The 27,150-nt window shown below is 33.8% G+C and overlaps 1 protein-coding gene across 1 annotated transcript in view; it reads right to left on the reverse strand.

The window, feature by feature from the left end:
* LOC147079911 (dystrophin-like protein 1) overlaps nucleotides 1-27,150 on the reverse strand; it is a 265,039-nt gene that overhangs the window by 221,210 nt on the left and 16,679 nt on the right. The window contains exon 2 of the mRNA XM_085946878.1: nucleotides 22,988-23,666. Coding sequence (XP_085803004.1) covers nucleotides 22,988-23,164 — 177 coding nt within the window. The 5' untranslated portion in view covers nucleotides 23,165-23,666. The remainder of the gene's footprint in view (nucleotides 1-22,987; nucleotides 23,667-27,150) is intronic.

Below are 27,150 nucleotides of genomic sequence, written 5' to 3' on the forward strand. Positions count from 1 at the left end.
CAATATTAGTCAGTATGTTTCTAAATTAATGATATGTAAAATTATGTCCCTACATACTTTATTTTATATGTTTTCCTTAGATATATTCGATATATATAGGAACACCCTAAATATATACAAATATTGTATCAGATTTAATATTGTAGTGAGAACGCTGTACTCAGTATTCAAACTTAACGTAAACTCAAGACGCAGCATCATGGCCCCCATAAGGGGGGGGGCTAACAGCGCTCCAGCCTAGGGGCCCGGGTTCAGGGGGGGCCCGGCGTGGCGGGTCGACCACATAATTGACATCTTAAGTTTGGTTTAATACTAAAAAAAGTAGCCTGCAGCGCTAGTTTACTTCACGATTGCTACAATTGTATAATAGATATATGGTTGTGCGATATAATTTTTGGTTATTGTGTGTTTTCCATAATGTGTTAAAAATCGCTAAAAATACACTGAATTTTTATTGACCTCGAACACCATTAAGCAAACGCCACTGTAGATCGTCAGACTGCCTTTAACCTTAGTGGTAGATAGGTGGGCCCGCCAAAGATCATGACCTGGGGGCCCGCTTCAGGATGTGGAGGCCATGCGCAGCATCCATAAGGCATTAGTCATGATTAACGTGACCATACGTCCTGTTTTTAAGGGGACAGTCACGTGTTTTTTTAGGTAGCCTTTCCCATTGTCCCCTAGCACAGCTTTGGGCTGCCGAAATGTCCCGTTTTCAGAAAGAGAGCAACCCACCGCAACAATTAAAATCAAAAAATCGATAGAAAGGCAGCGGTAGAAAGGGTGTTATCTCTTATGAATAAGTTATGGACGAGCGAAAAAACTGATGACATTATTAATGAATAACGCACTCAATACAATAGCTAGCAAGTAAATTCGCGCATAGCGAAATTCGCACATGTATAGATAGACGTCACGCTATTTCCATTATGCGATATCACGCATCGGGAATTTATAGCATTACATTGCTATATTTATTGTAATTGCGTTAGAACAGTGTTTCCAGTATCAATGTTCATCTGAGCGAACCCGTTCGAACCGAGCCATTCGGCAGATCCGACAAAAAGCATAGGGAATTTATAGCAATATCACCTTTATTGTAATGGCGTTAGAACAGATTATGCCATTCGGCAGACCCGACAAAAAAGTGAGTGTCATTTTTTTGTCTTGATGCTTCGTCCATATTAATATCATTGGGAAAAACACAGTTGCAAGTCGCAGTTCTTAGCAATGTTAATTACCAAAGTAAATTGTCAAATAAAAGTCCTGCCAAGAATTTCAATCTTATTTGATATCAAAACCAAATATACGTACTTTGTTCTTCAAAAAAATATAAGACCACAAAAATTATTTATTTGCATGCGTCAATTCCTGTTCTTTTCATTAATAATTTAAAGCTATGAAGAAATATGCGTTTTCTTGAATACACATTATATTAACTAAAATTTAGTAGATTTCCCGTTTGAAGAAAAAGATAAATGGTCACGTTAGTCATGATATACACAGGTACGATGGCTAGGGAACGGGACGACTGGACACCGGACAATTGGACGCCGCACTGTCGTATACACGTATACAGAACGTAGACGAGGTATTTTAATCAGTTTCTATCTACTACTTAGTAGTTTTAATTCATTTTACTCTTAACATAATGTATTCTTTATTGCGGATTGAGAATTACCATGCCTAAGGCTTTATATAAAATAAAAAACTCTTTTTTCGTCGGAACTTAAACATATGCATGATTAAATCATTATTTACGTCTGCATAATTTATATTCTCACCAACTTTTAAATCATAATATGAATACGTGTATTAATTAAGGCGCTAAGTACCAAAAACATAAAAACTGACATTTTTATAGAAAAATGTTCTACATACCAACGCCAATAACTTCAACTATAGTCTAAGTGCCTCAGGCAAGACAAAAAAATACAGCAAAATAATTAAACCTGTCGACGTTGTAAGTCCGTTGGCGTGTTTTATTTATAATGGTGTAAGTAGCACTGCAGTGGTAAACGGCATTCAATATAAAATAGCTAACGATTGTGTTGACACTTGCGAGTTCTTAATACCTAAAATTATAGAAGCTGCCGTGATTGCTTCACACTGTAAAACTACATTTTTCAAAAGGTCTGCTTCATGAAATTTTACTGCAATGACTCGGTATTTTGTAACTACAGGCAATGGTACTGTTCGGTTAAAGCGGATACAGTGGAAAACGCATTTTGAAAATAGCCGATAAACTGGATTATTTGTTAGTTTGGGTTAGTTTAGGTTAGGTTAGGTTGGGTTAGGTTAGGATAGGTTAGGTATGGTTAGGTTAACCTAACAAATAATTCAGTTTATCGGCTATTTTCAAAATGCGTTTTCCGCTGTATCCGCTTTAACCGAACAGTACCCAGGCAATATTACTTTTTGGTACTTAGAGCCTTATTTAATGCACGTATTCAATAATCATTTAAATATAAATATTAATATTACATATTTTTTTAAAGTACCTATAAGTACCTAACGTCTATTTATTTTCGAATTCCGTGGCGTCCAGTTGTCCGGTGCCAAATCGTCCTAGACCCGATGGATATACTCGTTAGAGGTTTAAAATGGTTATACCTACACGTATCTAGTCTGAAATAGATACGTGTAGGTACTCGAAGTATAGAAACAAAAACAAACATGGGTGCACTCGTAACTCTGTAACAGAAATACATTCATACACATTGTACAACGTATAGTTAACCGACTAAACCACTATCTCCGATTAAATTGTATGAAACAAAGCACCTGGTAATGCAGTGAGCACGCACACGCACACTTAGAAATTATTATACCTTCGGGTTTCTACGCGTCACAATCCGTCATGATATAATTTTCATCAGGGGAAAGAACGAGTAAAATACATTTTAGAAAAAAATATATGTATTTAGGATGAAATTAGTACAGTCGAACTTGGTTATTACGATCACGGATATAGTGAGATCTCGGATGTAATGAGGAAACATTCGTTGACATTTTAGTTTATGATTTTTACCATACATTAAAATTTATTTACTTTTATACCGAGCAAAACTGTAAATGTGTCGATCGTTTAAAAACAACATTTTCGACACTAAGCAATAAAATCCGACCGGGAAGTTAACTAGACCGATGCCGCCGGGATCGGATTACGTTTATGACACTAGTTAATTGTCTATGTACCTAATTGGTGTTTTCGTCGACAACATTGAAAAAGTATCCACGCATATGATTGAAATTGTATGTAAAAAATGCAAGCTTTGTGAAGTCAGTATGTACCTACCAGCGCTGGCGGCTCAGCACTTCATTACAATAAACAACTTCTTTTGTAGTTTATGAATGCCATGCTCTTTTCGGGGATTTTTACGATGGTTTTCAGATTGTTATATGCTCAAATAGATCGTGGCGCGAAAAATGTTATACAACAATATAACGAGTAATGCCTATAACGAGCAAATTCAGTCGGTCCCATCTTCCTCGTAATAACCAAGTTCGATTCTATTTATCTAGAGATAACATGAAGCAATATAATATAATATGGTTAGCATTGTAGGCAGTGGCGGATTGTAGTCATTTTTAAATCAAATTTAGAATGTTCAAACGACGCATATACCTCATTCGAACCGTAGCAAACAACTGAAATAAACATACTGATGGTCTAATGTCAATATCCCGTATCCTTTTTGATGTAGTAAAAACAAAAAAAATACTGCCATCGAATGCGAAATTCCCATATCTTTAGTTATTTTAACAAAAGTGATACAGCCATTTTAGTAATTTCCCGTATCTGAACATTGCAGGAGTAAATACAGGTAATATCATCTTGCCTCTAAGCTGTCAAGCATGTTGCATGACGTGTGTTGAATTCAGCTTCAAAATGTCACTTTCGAATTATTTAAAAGGAAAAACAATAAGCAATAATAACAAATTTTCATATTTTGAAAAAACTCATGAGAAATATAGCCAATAGAAAAAATCTTTTTCGAAAAAAGTAAGTCGAACCTACGTCTCTTGGGTTTCGCGCCCTATACATTACCACGATGCTACGAATGATATGCTTAATTGCGACAAATTTTAACTATTGGCCTTATTAATACCTGCTCATAAGCGCTCTCTAAATCAATGGTACATTCTTAAATCTTGGTGAATTATTCATTGAATAAAAGAAATGGTTAATTAGCTCGTTCAGTGCGCTCACCTTGCCTGGCCCAAGGCCATTAGAGGTCATTCGCATGTTATCCAATTGGGGTAATTAAGGGGTAATTAGTAGCTCAGCAGTGAATGTATTAAGAAAAGATTTAGTTGAAAATTATATGTTTTACACATTTTTTATTGGAGTCTAGGACGATTTGGTGCCGGATAACTGGGCGCCACGCAATTGAATGAAATTCTAAAATAAATAGACGTTCGTGAATTATACGTAGGTACTTAAAAATATATTTAATTTTATTATTTACAGTAAGTATATTTAAATTATTATATCATTATTTAATACTTTGTGAGAATTTAAATATTCAAACGTTAATAATGATTTAATTGTGCATATTATATGCTTGAGGTCCAACGAGAAAAGAGTTCTTTTATTTTTATATTAACCCTCAGGCATCATAATTCTCAATTTACAATAAAAAAACATTATGTTAAGAGCATACTTCAGTGAAACGGCAAATAATTTTCAACAGTAGGTGCGACGAAATTTCTCACTAGTCGCCAATTGGAGACCGACAGTCGAGCTGTCCGCACGTCGATTTGTTTTGTCATGGTGTCGGATGAAAATATTCTTAAATCGTGTAAAGATCACTAAAAAACTTAAAAAAGAAAACATGTCAATGAATATACTATTATTATTAGTAATAGTTATAACAATAAATATAACATTAAATGGACTCATGTTGGATTTTTATGACAAATTATATTTCGTTCAGCATGCGTCATTTGCACAATCCGCGCATCGCCTAGCCACGATCTTTTTAGACCATGCCTCAAAAGATGAGATCTGAAGTATAGCTTAAAGAACAAAATGAATTTAAACTACTAAGTAGTAGGTATATAGAAACTGTTTAAAATTTTAATTTCTGTTTAAAATCGTAACGAACGTATATTTATTTCATTCGAAAGTGCGGCGCCCAATTGTCCTGGCGACCAGATGTCCCATTCCCTTTTATTGTGAGTTAAGTTTATTTTTAAGTGTGTTCTTACTATGTATTATTAACTGCACTATTATTTTATCTGATGGTTATTTAACATTACAGATTCTTTCCATCGGTCTTTCTATAGCGGCAACGTCGTACCTCGGTGCACTGTGGGTGCAACAGACGTCACTGCACGGATAGGCACACCATGACGCATGCATTTTAGAAGAACCTATCATTTTATTTATTACGTCATAGTTAGCTGCCTGTCCCCTATTTTGTAGGGGGGAAAACGATTCCTTGATAAATATTTCAACGCTTAGTACACACGCATTGTTTCCCAACAGGTTCCCCTAAATGTATGATACAAGCTTAATTAGTCATAAAATAACCCAATGCATACAATATACGTAATATGATTAATTCTTCTTCTTGGTCGTGCACTCATGGTTGAGGATCGTGACCACATTTAAATTTCGCCATCCTTTGAGCGACCAAGACTTTCCATCCTTCTCGATCTTCCGCTTCTCTCAGGGCAGAATGGATGGTGCCCCCAGTCAGGTCTTTCACTTGGTCGCTCCATCACGCAGACGCTCTTCCTCTGCTTCGCCTTCCCTGGAGGCTACCCAAAACTACCAGTCTCACCAGGTTGTCCGATCCGCGCCTGACAATATGTCCAAAAAACTGCAGAATTCTTCTCAGACATATCGTCGAGAGCCGTTCCTGTATCTTCAGTCCCTGCATGATTGACTGGTTCGTCCTGTGCTCCGTCCGAGAAATGCGAAGCATTCGGCGCCAACACCACATCTCAAAGGCATCAATTGCCTTCCGTTCTCTTGCCTTCAGGGTCCACGACTCGACTCCGTATAGGAATATCGAGAACACTAATGTTTGCACAAGCATCATTTTTGTGGCAATCGAAATTCCCCGATCCTTCCATATAGTGGTAAGGCGTGTCATCGCACTTTTTGCAATTTGTGTGCGCCTTCTTATTTCCGCTTCGCATCCGCCCTTTCCACTGATGGTCGATCCAAGATATACAAACTCGTCGACTGTTTCGAGGTTTTGGAGTGTACTTGGTGTTGGTAGAAGGTTGGCCCGATCAATAACCATTAACTTGGTTTTATGATTAATATTTGTACTAAAAATGAATGTAAATGAAGCGAAGAAATGATTGATTATGAAGTAGCCAATTAGATAATATTATTGTATTTTAAAAGGAGATAACAAAGACAACAATAATTGTACCTTTGTAATGTGTAGTGGCAAACCATGTCTGTTGAAGGCGTGTCCTGATTTTTTACGTAGGTATGTGGTTAACTGGAGAAGTGTGGCGAGATACCGGAGTGAGTGGAGAGCGGTTGTGGAGGAGGCCAAATCCTACCCCGGGATGTAGCGCCGTGGAAGAGGAAGATGTAGTTCGCCGTATAACACTCCACCGTGAAATATTGTATCGGAAATATAATATGGTCGTATATTAAAGACCGTGCAACCTCATTGGGTCGTATGAGATAAAATTCATGTCTAAATAAAACACGGTTCTTGTCGGTTTACAGGAAGCCAGCGGCAAACAATTTTTGAAAATAGCCGATATAAACGATTATTTGTTAGGTTAGGTTAAGTTATGATCTAATAAAATTCCAACATTATTGTCTGCAATGCTCCTGTATTATACGGTCATCTCTTTCAGATAAGAAAGTTCACAGCGAACTCTGCTACAGTGAAATGTAATACGTACAACTTACATGTAACTGTCGAAGGAAGGTAAGTGTAAATTCCTAAGACAGCCATATTTACGGGACATATTTCACTTTCAGTATTTTATTGACGCAATTAAAATTACTGAACATAAAATTTAATATTATACTTTTCTTTTGTATTTCACTCAAAACGACAACAACATACCGTAAAATAGACTAATAATAATAATAAAATACGCCTCGCAGGGGCTCAGAAGATGGTTACTTAAACCCTGACGGCTAAAATTATTAAACATGGATACATGCTTTGCCTATTGATTCTCTGAATGCTGGTTGTTCAAATTCGAAAGGGAATTTATATATCAAAGTAACCGAATCCAAAGAATTCAAACAATTGCACATTTCTGTAAATTTTAATTTATGAACTCGTATAGTAATGTTGGTGCGTAAGTATTTGCTACACATAATCGTTAGACGTAATGGTCAATATGAGTTTATGATAGCTGAATAAAGTCATGTAATTTTTAGAATGAATTTTGTCGAAGTGGCGAGCGAAGATCAAATCGATGCACATGAATTAAATTGCATCGTTTCAAAAAAGAACAAATTTCGCAAAGTTAAAACCATATCACACGATTGATATCAACCTAATAATAATATGATTTCATACATTTACTTCTTTTCATATACAGTGTCCAATATTTCTGGTGAAAAAAACGATAAGCTCGATACTAAGTTACTGACATCGTATGCGTGTAATTTTTTACAAAATGTATGTATCTTTTGTATACATGATCGGATACTGAATTCATTGGAGCCTGCCTTGTTTGACCTTTCAATGTATTAGCAGTTTATACATTAGGATACGCGCATGGCTCCTACATCTTGAAGTGCCCCCCCCCCCCCCCAACCTATCACTAAGGTTGAAGGCAATGTGACTCTCTATAGTAGCGTTTTTCAAATGCTGTTCGAGGTAAAGTTAAGTATATTGTAGTGATTTTTTGTACAAATTGTAAAAAAAACTTTGTATTTATCTCACTTATCTGGTCGACCCGTCACGCCAGCCTCACATGTGGACACGTGTATTAGGTAGGTAAGTAAGAAGACAATTAATTTATAATTCTTACTTACACGCCGATGCCGTTGATAGTATGCAAATTAAATTAAATTTTTTTTAAAACAACTTAAGGGCTTTGTATTGAATCTTTTACTGGCTGCGCAATGAATATTTACCTACTTGTACTATTACCTAGGTCAGTGGTGGCGAACATATGGCCACCAGTGGCACGCGTTTGAAGAGAAAAGACATACATATAATAATAATTAACAAATTGCATTGTATAAAAAATAGCAAGCAAATACTCTTCTAGAATTACCATTACGTTTAATGTAAATATATAATTGCATAGGTCGACCCTTAGGCTTTATCTGTCACATATAATATTATCGCATTAACCTCATCAGGCGGCAGGGGATGCCGCGCCGCGTACCTCCTATTTTGATCGGTTGAGGCCACTGTAGCGAGAGAATGCCTCGCTGTAAATGTATGCATAAAATACACATTAATTAATACATTAACAAACAATATCATTGCCATCCAAAAAAATGGATTGTTGGACCGAAATGTGTGGCGTCATTAAAAAAGTGATAAAGCTATATGTGTGGTATGATCTGTGAGTGGTATCTAGAATATCATCATTTTCAATAGAACTCTTAAAAACTTCTTTCCCCCATTTTCGGCACGCCAAACAATCGAAAAATAATATTTGGGAACTTTTGACACGCGTTCGTACAAAGGTTTGCCAACCATTACCTAGGTATTATGGTATTTTTGGATTAACAATATTTCTATCTCGAAATTGTGATTTTTTCTCTTAAGACGATAGTTCAGTGAAACGGCAAATAATTTTCAACTATAGGCGCGACGAAATTGGACTCGCTGGCAGTCGTAGAGAGAACGTCGAGGTGTGAATACGTAAATTTGTTTCGTGATGGCGACGGGGGTATTAATTCTTAAATCGTGTAAAGATGACTAAAAACGTTACCCATTTACTTGAAAAAGAAAACATGTCAATGAATATGTTATTATTGTTACTAATAGAACATTAAATGGACGCATGTTGGATTTACATGACAAATTATATTTCGTTCGGCATGGGTCGTTTGCACCCGCGATCCGCAATCTGCGCATCGCCTAGCCACGATTTTTTTTACACCATGCCTCAACTGAGGTGCCTTAAACAGAACTTCCAAACGTAGAAGACGTGGAGGAGTTCTTGTAAGTTTGGAGATACATCGAGTTTGCAGTCCTCTGCAATGAGAAAATAACTGACAGGAACGCTAGTTAGAATATTCACACCACGCTGATCGTAATAAATACCATTAGTATTTTACTCAGGCATGACGTTTCGTAATTTCATATTTTCTTAATCAAGCAGCATCTAAGGACCCACTGGGTGATCTTATTTTGAAATATCTGCATAAGATGGTTCGTATTGAAATATTTCGATATGAACTTGTATGATAAAATCTATCAATGCAACTGCATATTATTATGCAGTTATGAATTGTAATGCCAAATTCCAATTAACAGTCACGTAACGTAGCGCATATAAACAAACCCTCATTGCGTTTGAACATTTTTGAACAAAAGCGCATCGAAGCAGTCATCGCCATCATCAGTCACGTCACTCATGGATTCTGCGTACCTATTACTCATCATGTCGTCGCCAAATGACTGTTCCACTGGTCACTATTATGAATAGTAAATTGAGTGGAAAGGTTTCCATTCATTCGGCAAACAATTTTGCATAATAATAATCGGAAATATCGCTCATCATTCACCTGTAACCGTGTTACACATCCGACAGACTGCAATTATTAAACCTTTATTATCTAGAAAAAAATATTCCAAAGTATTTCGTCAATTTATTCCAAAGATAATTCTCCAACTAATGCAATGCAACTATAGCAATTTATTACGCTTTCCCAAACTGTTTCGGCCTACCCTTCCCCCATTTCAGTGTTTCTAGCATCTCTATACCAGTAAGCTTTTAGGATTCATCATGCGACATGCCAGACCATTCAAGAATTCGAATGTCATTCGTACACTTTACGACTCGCTAGTGCGAAGTATTCTCGAATATAGGTCTATTATCTGGAGTCCTTATAAAGTTTCCGTCAAGCTTATTTTAGAGCGCGTCCAAAAGAAATTTCTTCGATGTCTTTATTTTAAGACATATATCTATGTTCCTTATAATAATTCGTCAAACGATTACTTTCCGACCGCCTTTCTACAAGGCATGCTCACTTTTCACTCTCTTGAATCTCGTAGATCACTTCTGCTCTTGAAACATTTTTGCCTGCTATCACCAGGGATGGTTTCTAATCCTGGCGTCCTAAAGAATTAAAATTTATATGCGCCTGTCAATTACCTACGTAGTCGCAGCCATGACCTATTCTGGGTCAGAACCGTTTCCTCGAGTCAAGCCTATCAGGCACCATTGGCGAGGGGTACAATATTAGTAAATGCGCTCTCTGCAGACATAGATATTTTCAATGATGCACTTTGCATTTTGTTTTTGAAACTTTATTTCATTGTATGAAATTGTTAATGTTTCTTTTTATTATTTTTACGTATTATTATTGGTATTATTCTTCTTCTTCTCTCTTGTGAGAGTAATATTTTTTATGCTGTAAAACTCATGTTGTGAACGTCCACAATGATTTGTTTTCTTAAATAAATGAAATAAAAACTCCAAAATAACCTAATAAAAATAGTGATAAAAAACAATGATACATGCCAATAGTTAACCATCTCGATGTATGAAGTGTAACGTTACTTAACAGCAGTCTTGGCTGCCGCGCTGACTAGGTAGAGCGAGATGGAGGAAAACAATTATAACTTGAGGTTCGGCGATTTAGAGAATTAATACTCACATCACGATACTAGCGCCACCACTATCAAATATCATTAATTACGCAACATATTTTTTTAATAAATCACAATTACCATCAATAATCAACAATGTAATACTATAATACGAACGAAGCATTATATTATCTCGATATTATATTGATATTGTAATTTACCAGGACCCCCATATTCCGAAACGGGTCCCTAGGCTAGGATCTTTGGTGGACCCCTTACTTATCGCTAAGGTTAAGGGCTCTACAGCAACGCTTCCCAAATGATGTTCCGTGGGATAACATTAAGGGCACGCTGTCTTTTTGGGTGATCTTTTGTGTTTCTAAATAAATTCACTCGTATTATTAAGTTGTCGGCCCTCAGCATCATACGAAGCACTGGATCCCGACCTTTTTCGTGTCACGATCCTCTTTTGTAGTAACCTCAAAATAAAAGAAGATAAAACGAAAAAGATAAGAAGGAAAACATACTCGTATGATTTTAAATTATCCATAGACGGTAAGAGGGTAAAAATGTGGTATGTAATATGCTGTTGAGGCTAGCCCGGGTGGGGGAAGAACAGGACTTAGAAGAAAACATCTGTTTGGACACAGTTGTCTTTTACTGTCAATGAAATCGCCGATAGAGAGCCAATCACATTGAATCACACATACACTTTATTAGTACAGCCAGGGAACTCAGAAATACCTACCGGGTAAGGAGTAATAGGAAACCGATCTCGAGTAATCCGGGATAAACTTAAATAAGCGTCAAGAATACGTCATACGTCGAACATTCACAACTGCTTTCGGTTTATGCATTGACGCTCATTTAATATTGGTGTATTATACACACTATTGCACGTGTATAATGCGGGTTTCATTTTCGTATGACACTCACACATTCAAAACCCGGCATCAAAATGTAGTGTATTGAATATTGCCTATCGGAATTTTTAACATGTATATGTTTTACCGCTCGACGTGATATTAAAATTGTGTGCAGAAATTCAACGGTAACGCAGAAATGTTACTATTACTATTTTATCACAATTTTTCACGTCATCCCTACGAGCATTATTTTCTGTTCTGTGTGTACAACAATTAACTCAATAATAAAAAACACAAAATTAAGGTTTTATATATGCAGATATAATTAGAATAATGCCATTAAACTCAATAAAAAAAATGGATTCAGATAACTATCGCGGTTTTTAAAATAAATAGTTAATAGGTAAAAAGTACACAACGCAGAAAAATATTAGATTCGGCAATTACCGTATCTAAAAACTACCAGGTCGCGTATCAACCGGCTCGGGTAACTACCGGCTCGTAGAGATCATAGCATTTATTTTCTACTTCAAATTCATACGAAACAAAAATTCGGTAACCGCCATGTATATAGAAATTGATCTAAAACTTATCGGAGTTATATCGGATCAAGAAAATTAAGATGTTATCTAGTTGGAATGGAGCTGCTGCGGTCCTTTTTATTTTATATTTATGAGTTTAGGATACATCTCTATAAATGACACATAGAAGCAGAGCTCTTCAATATCTTTGGAATTTACTTATTTATAATATACCTAACATAGCATCAAAGTTTTTTTTTTACAATACTAGGTAACGAAATATTTATGTTGCCAATATTGTCTTGAAGGCTCATTTGTAATTACAACGTTATCTTATTAACCCATTGACATATAAAATGAACCCAGCCCCACACATAATACTTTTTATCTTATGGTAGGAAAGGATGTGTATTTTGACCACGCGAAGATGTCGTCCGCATCCCTTAGCTTGACCACTTCCAGATCGTAAAAGCAAAATCATGTTCGGTTCACTAAGAGCGGCCATTTCATGTTTTACGGGCAGAGGGGCATGGCTTCTTGTGACGCCGCACCTAAGTGTCATCTAAAAAGAGCGTTAGAAAACAGGACGCTGTTTTTTAACTACCCCTAGAAGGGTGTAATAAATAATGATGACTTATGTGCGTACTGGGGTGGCCACGTTCGAAAATATAATATTATTCCATTGTAGTAAGTTAAAATTAATAATAAGTGCCTAGGTACATGACATACACATGTATGTATAACATCAAACATCTTCCGGTACATGTTGCAAACGTATTGATGAATCGGATCCATGTTCAGGACCGTACTTTAAAGTTTTGGGTTCGTGTGTTTGTAATTCATCGCTTTGTTTGTGGCCCTGGTCTATTATATACTGAATCTAATTTATCACTTCAGTACATTGCATCGTAAAACTGTACACATTAAGGGTGTCTGGTTAAACTATGTGGAGGCCTTGGGCGCTGACCGATTTTGATCCTACGGTAGAAATTAAAGTTTATTTTAGTGTATTAATTAGTTTGTATTACATGTCAGTTTTCCAAGCTGTGATAAGCCGCCGATGAGTGTTAAAATATAGTAATAGAGATAAGCTGCAAGGAAGTATTACACTTCAAAACCTCATGTCATGGAAGATACGCGATTCTTAATGATTTTGTGAACTTCCGACCAAGCGAGCGCCTCCTACGCTTCAGAGAAATCCGCCACTACTCATTTAAAATAACTTTAACGCACGATTTATGGAAGATGTATAGCGATCAACGTGTGGCTACTGATTAAAGATGTACTTGTGTATTTTTGCATGATGTCTTTCGAGTGTCAATCGAATACTATATAGTCCAGTAATAATATATCACGGATTCCCAGCCCACGGGTCGAGACTCTAGAAGGGTAGCAAGGTATTTTCTGTAAGTTTAGAATTAATTAAAATATTAAGTTACCAAAAAAATATTTAATAATAAAAATTTTAGTTTATTTTGACATTCGCTTGTCATTTGATTCCTGCAGTTATTTTTTAAATATCAATGATTTCAAGTTTCACCATGACCTCACACGATAGAATAAATTCGAGACACGATTAACCCCATCGAGAAAATTTTTCTGAAAACTTGAATAAATAATTTCAGTACAAAATTAATAGAAATGCAACGTCGGTGATGCGATTCTAGACAGAAAGTGCACTTTTGCCATAAGAGTAAGTTTTAAACATCCCGTTAGTATGCGACAAGTATCATTCAGATATGCATCAACGGTTACATATAGGACAACATATTATTTATTCACCAGTTGATATTTTAATATACTATTAAATTGACTAAAAATATGATGATTGATAATTCACATGGACGATAATATTGTATTTTCCTCAGTGTTCTTTACGCTTTATGATTCGTGATTTTTAGGCGGGGAGGTTGCAGGTTACGTAGCTATTATGAAGAGGGTTCACGACTTTGAAGTTAATCCCTCCAAACCAAAACCCGCCATGCACCACACCCGGTATTAATCGAGCGTATCACGTGGCCCTACATTGGCGATGTGAAGCATCTAGTTCAGTTTTTAAAAAAGCTGAAAACATACTCTATACAGTGTAATACCCCGTTCACATGTCCATAGATTTACTGCTGACAGTACTTATTATCGCGGCCATAACAAGAAAATGCACGTGTAAACAAGTATTATCATACAAATTGCAAGATTGCATGCATGCATCAAAAAAGTTCGGAAGCTTCTGAATTTCCATGCGACAGTTGGGATTTTTCGATCTGCGCCTGCGCAGTAGAACGACAGTGGCGAACCTGTCGGCAAAAAAACGAACTACACCGCGAAGAGAGAATGAGATTGGAGAGACAGTCAGCACTTTTACGTGTAAACAGTAGTTATTGTCACGATAGTTTAAAATACACACTATTGCTGCCAGTAAACACATGCATGTGTACAGGCTCGATAAAAGTTATATCATATTACTGCTCAAGAAATGAGGTATACTTAATTTACTAGTAGGTACCTACTCAGTACCTGCTCACTTCTAACAAGACATTTGTAACAGAATAAGTAGGTACGTAACTGCTTAGCCAATATTGTGCGTCTTACATTTCAAACCTACTGATACCATTGGTCTTATTGAATATAACTGAACGGCACACTTTTAATTTAATTAAAACTGTACATAATGCCTGCAAATATCATATAATGTATTTCCATAATATGTGTAAATCATTTCATTAAACAGCTAAGTTACCCACTTCCATATAATATGGCAATCATCTGATGCGATCATCTATCACGATGAGGTGTGACAGTAGTATCTCTCAGAATCGATCACCAGCAAAGCGATTTCTTTTTAATAAAAAGCGTAGCATCATAATATTAAACGTTATCTCATTTAACTCGTTTCGGTATGGAATATTTTACGGCGATGCGGTTTTCCAACCTCCATGTAGTAAAATGAATATAAACATAATTCAAAAACTAAAAGTGAGGTTCCACGTGTCGTATAAAGGTAAAAATAAAGAATTAGGCTAACCTTTGGAAGTCTTTACTTTATAAAAAATATGTCTACTTATCTCGTTTGATGTCTAGTTTCTTATCTCATCATGGAAATCAAAATATTAGGATCATATTATTAGGTCCAATACAATGACAATAATATGCACGAAGCATCTGGAAAAAAATGACACTCAGTTTTTTGTCGGGTCTGCCGAATGGCATAATATGTTCTAAACACAATTACAATAAAGGTGATATTGCTATAAATTCCCGATGCTTTTTGTCGGGTCTGCCGAATGGTTCGGTTCGAACGGGTTCGCACAAATGAACATTGACACTAGAAACACTGTTCTAACGCCATTACAATAAAGCTATAAATTCCCGATGCGTGATATCGCATAATGGAAATTGCGTGACGTCTACCTATACATGTGCGAATGTCGCTATGCGCGAATTTATTTGCTAGCTACTGTATTGAGTGCGTTGTCCATTAATAATGTCATTGGTCCAATAAAAGAGTAAATATTATTCATCGATGTTTCGTAGCACTTTTCATTTAAACTTACAATTTACTCATAACTATGGAGAAATTGCAACATTATTGTATGTTTATAGGTATATTTAATAATATAGTACTTTAAATATATTTAATATAATTATCTCAATGTCTACTCTTTCCGATGCAGTGTGGAAAGGGAAAGATGTAGGGCCCTGCGCTTACTATGGGGTTCCCAAATTAAAAAAATCTTAAGCAAACATAATCGTCCTAATTTTTTTTAATTGTTCATGAAAATGCTTACATAATTTGAGGTACCTAACAAGAATACTAAGTGTATTGCCTCTAGACATCCCAGACAAAATTTTTCCGAACGGGTAGAAATTACCTACCATTTTTTAAATTAGTAGTTTAAGTTTATTTTTTTAAACTCTATTCTATGGTATTATAAATACGCTATACTGTCACTATATTATGTACCTATGTCATCTTTCTCTACGAAATCAACCCAGAACCATTATCATCAGCCTGAATCTATCCACTGCTGGATGAAGGCCTCTTCAAGCTGCTTCCACTTCTCTCGGTCCTGTGCATGACGCTGCCACGTACTTCCGCAGAACTTTATCATTTCATCGATCCAGTGGCCTCTAGGTCTACCTTGCGGACGTTTTGTTCTTCTTGGATACAACTGGATGACTAGATTTGTCCAACGATTGTCTCTTCTTCGAGCTACGTGTCCAGCCCATCTCCATTTAAGGCTTTTAGTAAACTCTATTACATCGCAAACTCCTTATCTCAGCATGCACCTCTCCATACTACGTTGTGCTACTGGATCTCTCTTTTACTTAGGGTTCATGTTTCACACGCATATGCGATCACGGGAAGCACACACTGGTGCCACTGTGCCTAAAGAACCATTATATAAAATTAAAATTATTCAAGTGTAGCTTACGTAGGTATACATTTTATTAAAAATATTTGTATGTATGTACCTAATTTCTAAAACTTCTCGAAATAGCTTTATAAAATATTTTTTTACAAACAAATACTAATTAGCATTAATTAGGTATACTGCAAAATAACATGTACCTAATTCATCCTCCGGGGCTTGATTGACATTCATTAAAAGAAATTGGAAGGTAAGATACTGATTAATGTTTTAAATTTAAATATTATATTATGGTATCCTTGAATGAGAAAATATCCAAAAGGGCAAGCATTCATTCTTCTTTTCGCCGATTTTACATCTCGTTAAGATAATATGTATTATTTTCCAATAAGAAGGAATGTTCAATTCGCCGACGGAAAAAATTACAACATTTACAAAGAGCTCCGTTTTATTGAAACAAACTTTTTTATTTTTGTGTTTTCTGTAAAAACAGTTTTTCTGCTTTGATGTCGTGATTAGTATTTTCAAAAAAAAAATGAGGATAATACAAAAGATCTTTTTCGCTCCGCATTTCAAAAAAAAAAAATATTTTAACAATCGGTTGAGATGCGAATAGCATGAAAACTTTTTTAATTTATTCTTACTGAAACTTATCATTATTAAAAATTAGTGGTTTAGAATTTTTATTGAATTTAACATGCAAAATTGTAATAATCATCCATCAGTTAAAGGTGATATTATGTTAAACCTACATTATAGGTTTAGCCCTTGTATTTATCTTGTCTAAATACTGTGGGTTTACCTTATATTTAAAATACACATGTTACTTTATAAAATAAGTTAATAACTTGATATTGATGACATAAAAAGATTCGGACACAAGTTGAGTTTTATATCATGCCTAATAAACGCTGAATCCAAAGTATAAAAATATTAATTTTAATTTTATGACGTCATTAAAGAAATGATGTGACGTATCGATTTCGTTTTACTTAAAAAAATATATTAAAATTCTAGACTAACGACTTAAAGTTGTACAGGCCGAAATATTAGTGTACGAAGTTAACGAAACCAGTTTTGGTATTGATTGAATTTTGTGAACAATTAATTACTAAAATGTATCTTTATTTTATATTACTTATTAAACGGTTGTTGTATTAAGTATGTATATTGTTACAAATCGGAAGCATTCATAATAATGTTTACATTTTCCAACCAATTAATTACGCTCCTATTGGATATACTTGACATTGAAATTCTTTCGAACATTTATCGCGCGCTTTTTTACTGTCAATGCGGTCAGTCAGCTGATCGTGCTGTCACCTGTCATTATGACATTACACTTACCGAGTAATAATAATTATTGCTCGCTGTCACAATAACCGTGTAATACAGTGATAAAAATATAATGCCTTCATTTCTTTTACAAAAAGTTTTACTTAAACGCATTTATTAAGTGAATTTTGTTTATATTTATTTTTATTCTATTATTCCTATTATTATTCGAGCTTCAATATTGGTACTATAACTAAATATGATTCGATATAAATAAAAAGTATTTCAAGTTATACACATTTATATTTTTATAAAAATCGATGTTTTTTAAAATGAATATAGGTACTTACTTAAAAAATATTAAAACTATGAATTAGTCAAAAATCTCAACAACAAAAAATTGAAAACTAAATAAACTAAATTTATTAATAAATATGACTATAAAATAATATGTAATAATAACGTCGGAACCTGCACTAAATTCACATTTTATAAATATTTTTTAATTTGTAGGTTTATCTTTGACTTAAAAAAAATATTTTTCTTTTTAATGTTTTCAGATACATATTTATTATTTAATACAGTTGAAACTATAAATTATCAAAAAAATGTCTCAAATTGCAAGCTTCGTATTTTTCCACTAGGTGCCTCTTTAAAAAAGGCTCAGTAAAGGCTTCACCTTAACTACAATTGAATAAAATATAAATATACTTAATATAAGTAATATCATATTATAATGAAAGCGTATAATAATTAAGCCGCAGCGTGTATTTCTTCTAAAATACTATTCGTTATCTTAGCGTCAATCTCACTAAGAAATTGAAACACCAAATTGAATGTCAAAACTATAAAAATTATAAGATATATTATATAATAAAATTGTCAATATTGTCACATAATATGACGGTAGATATCGCATTTATGGTAGACTCAGACGATGTTCGTATTAGTTAAGACCAAAGATGTTGAAGAAAATCTTCTTGTATTTATAGAGGTGGATCCTAAATTTATGAATATAAAGCAAAAAATTGCTTCTGTTCTACTGATTAAGTCAATCTCGCAAATTTCCCAACAGGGCCGCACTAAAACATAAAAACACACATGGCATACCAAAGCTCTGCTAGTCTGTATGAACCTTTTTAAATGTTCTTTCAAGTTGAATAGTTTTATCCAATGATTTTTTTTTTTGTTATTTTAAGAGTTAAAAAGAAAATTATTTATTATGGAAAAACCAAGGTTGTAAATACTTACACCTTTTCGAATAGTATAAAAAAATATTTCCACAGCACAGATGCCGTTCATAAAGAATTCGACTAAAATAACATATTTTTAATGATAGGTACATAATTAAAACAAGGTAGTTACTTAAGTAATTTAGTTTTTAATTTAAAAAAAAATCAAATCAACAAATTGACTCTTTTTTTAAATGAGTTAACCACCTACCTACTAACTGAAACAATTATTTATAAATTAAAATATAATCATATCATTTTGTGATGTTTTTATATGTTTATATCAAATAAATAAGGTGAAATTTAAAATTCAAAATTAATTATAATGTATAGCTTAAAAATAAAAGACACTCTAATGAAGGCTTGGCTAGATTTTCTGTGTTCTACGTATATACGCCTCAACGTAATTATAGTTTTCGTAATATGTATATATTTTTTTTAAAACATGGATTAAAATTTGATTGCCAAATGAATCTTCGACATAATATTTTAGGTCACATCCATCAAAATACATGAGAATGCTACAAGACAAAAATAAAAATATGTTTTATTCCGTACACGTTTGTTTTACAGATTAGATAATAACGCGCTCGAACTCCTGCGATTTTTGGCAATGCACGCTGGAAGGTAAGTATACCATTTAATTATTGCATAATACTTATTTTATTTTTTTATAATTATTAATAACCATGTCCTTGCTTTTTCGTACAAGGTGGTTGTCATTACATAATAATAAAAACATAATAATATAAGTCTTTGATAAAAAAAAAAATGTAGTAGGTGCAAGTTTAATGTCTTATTTGATATACTTGTCGTTGATCAGATTGAGAAAAAAGTTTGCCACCCCTGTTACTTATATAGTATAATATACGGTAGTCTACTTCTGGTCGCTTGATTATATGGCAAGTAAGTGTATATGGAAATTTACCTTAGATAGAAAACCAGCACCAGATAGATAGGTACGTTACGGTACGGTCACAGCTGAGTCGGCTAATGATTCTGCGATAATAAGCGAGGGTAATAAAGACGCGGCGCGGCATCCATGTCCGGGCGGGACTAAACCTGGAAAACCTAATGACCTGATATGGATATTACTATATTTATCGACGTTGCTGTACAAAATTGTGCCTTGTCTGCATTGTGTAGATTAATGTATTCTTAGGCCTTACAATATGTGATATAAACCTGATTAGTGATTACCCTATTTTTTAGTATTATAATACATGCTACCGTATAATTGTATTTATTTGTTATGCGTATATTATGTAGATTTCCAGGTGCATCGATGGGGAAGCATTTAATACAATTAATATTCATAAAGCAAGTAATAAAAAGGTAAGACAGGTAGCAATTAATGTTTCAAAAAGCAATACATACTTAGTGCAAACATACATTACTAAACAAAGCTTGTATAATTTGCAAGAGATTCATCGTTTACTTGATGGTAATTTCTGATAATTTGTATTATGTGGTAGGTATATACCAGTGGCGAAGGCTAAACGTAGGCTGTTAAGATCCGACATAAATAATGCACACTAAACTTTGTCAGTCATATTTATCTGTTTTTATTGAACTAAGAATACAATTTGCGGATGGTGCTGGTTAGTTTTTAAAATACAATTAAAGCCTTTATAAACCAAACTATAATTGTTTAGGTATTCAATGGGCGATCCGCCAAAAATAATGCATACTTTTTCAGTCACGTTTATATGTTTTCGTTAAATTAAGAATACATAATATTACACATATTGATGGCTAGGTTTTTTAAATTCATTAACCCCTGCCCAAACCAAACCACAATCGATAAAAATATTCTTCTATCTATAAAATATCTAAAATGATGTATGGTTTAATGACATCATTTTTAATATTTCATAGATACAAGAATATTTTTTGACTATTATTTACTATGGCTGGATTAGGCATAGTTTAATTGTATTTTAAAAACTAACACACACTACCTATCTACACATTGTAGTCTTAGTTCAATGGAAATGAACACGTTTGACTGACAAAGCTTAGTGTGCAGTATTTATGTCAGTTAACAGCCTACCTCCACCCTTCGCCACTGGTATATACCAACTACCAAGTGATAAACTCATTCATCTTTGTATAGATAACCATCTTATAATTGTTTTATAAGGTACATACACACTGCAAATTAGTGCTTAGTGAGACTTAAAGCAACGATCATTCTTTGACATATTAATTACATTGTATAATTTCACGTCGCGCAAAATTTTGTGCGAAGTATTTCGATAAATTATTTTAAGAAAGGTATTTTGTAAAATATTGATAATTAGTCGGCTACGATATTGGCCGACAGCAGATAGCTTTCCCCGTAATAATTAAGTAAACAACTTGTCAAAAGTTTCAGCTAACAGCTAGGTAAAAGGTAAGAGAGCATTTTTCAAGTAATTATTATATTATGTAAATATAAACCTGTATACAAATATAATATAATAGTGTATTGGTTAATAAACAGGAGCAATTTATAGCAGACGATTGACGTCAAAGTGAATATTAACTGGGAGCCATGAAGCATGTTTTAAAGGCAGCAGAAAGAACTGGAGATTGGAGAGTAGAGTACCTAAGATCAAACGCTTCGAAAAACTGAAATAATTAGTGATAACTAGACTTAGGATTATTAGTTATTTAAATATTTTTTTTGAGCGGCCCTACAACAAAATATCAAAAATATCTATCTGTTTTAGACAATTTTGAAACTTTTAAGCCCTATTTGTTAGCACCTATTTTTAAATATTTTTGGATAATTACATATTTTTACGTATTCTAGGTTTAAGCACATATTTTCACATAAACACAAAATTGCAATGTTCCTGGACCAATTTGAATAAAAATAAGTACAAAATTAAATAGTGTTTTTAAATAAAAATACTGGACTTCAACGCTGCAGAATATTAAAGATGTTTTGGAAAATTTATCAGATGCCTCAGATGTTCCAATTTGTTTCTACTTCAGAAATAGTTTCATTTACATACGCAATAATAACATCTGTAGAAGTGGAAATAAGTTTTTCCATGTATAAAAATTTGCTAGGATCAAATCGTCGAAGATTCACTTTCGAAAATTTGAAGCATTATTTTATTATTTAATGTAAGTACCTAATAAAGCGTTTTCTGTTTGTGAATAAATAATAAATTAAACTTTTGAAATATATATGATTTATTGTAATACTTACTTAACTTTTTAGCACCTATTTTTGTTTTTTAGCACATATTTATGAAATATTAAAAACATATTTTACAATTATATCTAAATATTTTAGGTACCGATTATTCATTTTATAGCACCTACAAATACTAAGCCTAGTAATAACATATAACGCACGCAATAAAATATTATACATATATAGCCACGCAGTAACTATTATCAATATAATCAATCACCATTGAAATAGTTAACCATCATAGGTAAAATAGAGTTAAATTTCAATAAATAACATGTAAAATTTTATATCGTAAATATGAATAAGTATCATTGACAACATTAAAATAGTAACATATTATTAACAAAATATCTGAATATATTTGTGAGCCGATCGTCAAGTAGAAATGCAATTAATAGTTGATAATGATAAAATGTATGCAGTAGGTACTAAATTGTACCATAATTGCAAGTTTCTTTCTAACAAACGTTGTAATTAATATGGGTTGTTTTATATCATTGTTTTTACCAACAGCTTTGCATCAGTTATTTACATTTAAATTACAGTATAACTGAAAATAATTAATATCGCGCCAGTTAGATATATTTAAGAATCGATGAAAGTTTTTTTTTTAACCTGAAGAAGGATCTTGGATTACCTGTAAAGAAAACATTATTATAACCGAACATAAGGGATGTTAAAGAGATCCCTCTAAAAATCAACATATTGCGTATCTTAAACATAGTTACAACGTCTAAATAAACACATGTATTCAATACGGAAATATCATTTGGTATTGAGCTGTAGTATTGAATAAATATGGTAAAGATTTCTACCTTGGCTTGGAAAGTGATGCCATGATGGAAGGCTTCCTCGGAGTGCAGCGGCACCCTCGTGTCGTAATCGTCATTCTGCACCAGGTTGTACTGCTTTTTCGAGGGCATTTTATCAGCACTGCTCGAATCACGCAACTTGAAACTAAACTTAAACTTTTCACTCAGACTTTGCGTCATTTATGCAAACAATTACGAATCTGATAACGCGGCGAAAGAGATTTGTTACGAAACAAATGATTATTATATACCAAAATTTGATGAAAGCATTTGAACCGATCAGCAATCCGGATACTACAGCGAAACACAATTGGTTGATTTAAATATAATAAATAATAAAAGCGTTTTGAATTATTATTGGCACACAATGATAAATTAATTCAACTTTATCGTCACATGATTTTTTCATTTATTTATTATTATTTAACATTGGCCTATGTTGCTTTTGTTTGATATATCGAAAAATCCTGGTGAAGTAGTGTCCATGTTTATCAAAATGAACGCAGGATGTGTACGTTGTCTAGATTGAAGATTTCAATAATGAAACATCACGTGCAGACATTAAATTATCATGTTATTATTTAATCACAATGCGGTTGTAACACTATTTTCAGTGAATTAATGATATGTTGTTTTTTAGATAAACGCATTCGGCGATTCCATGACCTGCATCCTGTGGTATCTGGAACAAAAAACGACGGAAAATATAATTCATTACGTACAAAACATGTGCTCCAAATAAATAATCATTCTTTTCAAACAAAAGCATCGCAACATATTAATCGAATATTAATTCAAGCAATTTGAAATAAATCAGACTGACCATTTCATTGAAAAATCGGTGCTACAAGAGCTACGGACATCATTTTTAACAACTATGGTATAATAATTATTAACAGTCACCAATATAAAAACATCGCGCCAATTAAAATAACATAACAGCATATTTTGGATGCAAACTCAGCAACTATATTGTTTAATGCGATACTACTAGCAATATTGGAATACAGTGGAAATTTAGTTGTACAGTCGGTAATATCATTGGCACAAATTGATATTAGGTATATTATTTGATCAATAGTAAGACTTAACTTTCTAATATTTATAATTATTGTGTTATTGTATGTATCCATATTATGTTTGGCAAACAATATTAATTTGTATTACTGTCTTCGCAACTTGTACCTAGAGCATATTATATTTTTTCGACTTTTTTGTTTCTCATGATTCGAGAATTCTCGAATTCAACAATATATTTCTCTCGAGAATTGGAGATTTGTTTATTGATCGATCCCGAATTCACGAGAAATATCTTCATTTCTTTTTTAACTCGATGGCTTTTTTTACCAATGTATTCAAGTGTGATAAACATCTTATGAATAATGATTGCTTTATAATAATTATTGACCTAAGAATAAGGTAGTGTTTTTTTGAAATACGCCATTTCTTTTGGCATTCCCCAGTGGTTAAGCTACAACATACGGCCGTAGCCATAAATTGACAAACTATAATTAAAGTAGGGAGTAAAATTATGTTAACGCGCGTGTTTGAACATGTACCTAACCGAATTTTTTTTTATTTTTTTTTAAACGGTACATGTTCAAACACGCGCGTCAATATCATTTTACTCCCTACTTCAATTATAGTTTGTCAATTTATGGCTACGGCCGTATGTTGTAGCTTAACCACTGGGGAATGACAAAAGAAATGGCGTATTTCAAAAAAACACTACCTTATTCTTAGGTCAATAATTATTATAAAGCAATCATTATTCGTAAGATGTTTATCACACTTGAATGGTCAAAGACATAGCTTATAATAAGTATCTTTAGAATCATCTTCAAATGTGTTAATCTTGCCGATTTTTTGAATAATAAAATGCCTAATTCATGTCAAATTTGAGATCACAGAGATTATCAATATAATTTATTATCGTGAATATTTTAGAAAAATTATCTCGTAATAAATTATACTAATGGTTTTATAAATGCGTTTAAAAATTAATAAATGTAAAAAATCTTAACACCACTGCACAGGTATGTACCGAAATATGACTATATTCTAAAACGTTAGAGCGAAAGGTTTAAAAGAATACTATTTTATGTAACAAAAATACTTTATGCAGTCATCAAATGTTTAAAATAACTATAAAGGATAATAAGGCTTCAAAATTATATAAATAGATTATCTACAACGCTTAAGGAGTGTCCAGGATCATGGTTTGAAAATACGATAAAAACTCAATTTTGACCTACGACGAGCACGTGGGCCGTTAACTAATCTCGACGGGAAAACGTTAACCGGAATATAGACAGCTTCATTCAACAGTGGATATTGTTAACCCTTTTCACTACTTTTTTTTCATTCACCCACTCGTCAATTAATTTAAATACATAATGTAATTATAATATAAGCAATAAACATAATATACGGCAGGGTTGGCGAACCTTTTTACGTACCCGTGGGAAATTTTCTCATATATTAATTTTCGACTACTCGTATCTGACGTGCCGAGCAGTTTTTCATGGAGAATAAGTGGTTTTTTTATGAATTCCATTAAAAAATATGATGTTCTAGCTAGATATTACTCATATAATATAGCACACATATAGCTTTATCACTTTTTTCGATTACGCCATCCATTTCGGTAAACCAATTTTGAAACTGTCTGCCAGAATTTCTACTACAAGCTCCACCATTTTTTTTTCTTATTTTTGGTAAAGCCACTTTTCTGTGTAAAAATGATTTTTTTGTAACTGTATTACTTAGTTTGATTCTTTACGCACAAATTGATACCAAAATTGCTCCGATCAGATCAGGCATTCTCCGGTACAGTGGTTTCAAGTATTGTAAATCAATCAAAATCTGAGGTTCGTGGCGCGGCTTCTCCCGGCGCCCGATGAGGTTAGTGTGATAATATTACATGTGACGCATAAAGTCCAAGTGCTAGAACGCAGCGGTCGGGCAGACGGCGGCGCGGCAGCGGCGTGCGCAACTCTAACGTATAACCGTGTGTGAAATGTTCGTAGACAATGTCTTATATTTGGGCATATCACATACGCTTATACGTTTGAGTCGCACACGCCGCTGCCCGCCCGTCCACTGTGGCCAAGCGCTAAGGACCGACCTATCCAACTATATACTTACATTAATCGTAATGAGTATTCTTCAAGAATATTTACCTGCTATATTTTATACAGTGGAATCTGTCATGTATTGTTATTACTTATATGGGTACTGTTCGGTTATACCGGAGGCAGCGGAAAACGCATTTTGAAAATAGCCGATAAACTGGATTATTTGTTAGTTTGGGTTAGTTTAGGTTCGGTTAGGTTGGGTTAGGTTAGGTTAGGTTAGGTTAGGTTAGGTTTGGTTAGGTTAATCTAACAAATAATCCAGTTTATCGGCTATTTTAAAAATGCGTTTTCCGCTGCCTCCGGTATAACCGAACAGTACCCTTATATGTATTTTTTTCTCTTCAAAATAAAACATTTGCGCGCCATGCAAAATCATCTCGCGTGCCACTGGTGGCAAGCGTGCCATAGGTTCGCTACCACTGATATACAGCATATAATTTATTTATAACATATTTTATAAGAAGTGTGCTGTTTAATTTCAATGTAAATATAAAGCTCAACTCGACATAGGAGTACACGTAAGCATTAAGATGTCTAGTCCAACTAGACATACTACCTATAACGGTTAATACCTAAACAACTTTTTAGTAGACTATTGTTCGAAAATGCATTTATAACTTTGTTACAAAATTATTATATCCACAGTACAACTACATCCAATTATGATTTTGGAAAATCGACGAAAGCAAATAACTCCGTTGGGAGCGAAAGTAATAAAAAACGAATATATTAATAAAACAAGCGTGTGATTTACTGCTGACAGTGTGTATTATCGCACCCATAACAATAAAATGTACGTATAAACACGTATTATCGTACAAGTTGCAAGATTACATCATTACATGCATAGATCAAAAAAGTTCAGCGGGTTCTAAATTGTGACGCGACATTGAAGTTAATAGCCCCACCAAACCACATTCGGTCTTAATCGGGCGTATCACGGGACCCTACATTAGGATGTGAAGCATCATTTTTTATGACTGGGAATGTCTCAGGAGCAGTTAACCAAGACTAAGGTCGCCATGCACT

The sequence above is a fragment of the Rhyacophila brunnea genome, unplaced genomic scaffold (assembly GCF_057557595.1).
Source record: "Rhyacophila brunnea isolate RB1 unplaced genomic scaffold, BYU_Rbru_1.0 scaffold_1, whole genome shotgun sequence".
In the NCBI taxonomy this organism is placed as follows: domain Eukaryota; kingdom Metazoa; phylum Arthropoda; class Insecta; order Trichoptera; family Rhyacophilidae; genus Rhyacophila; species Rhyacophila brunnea.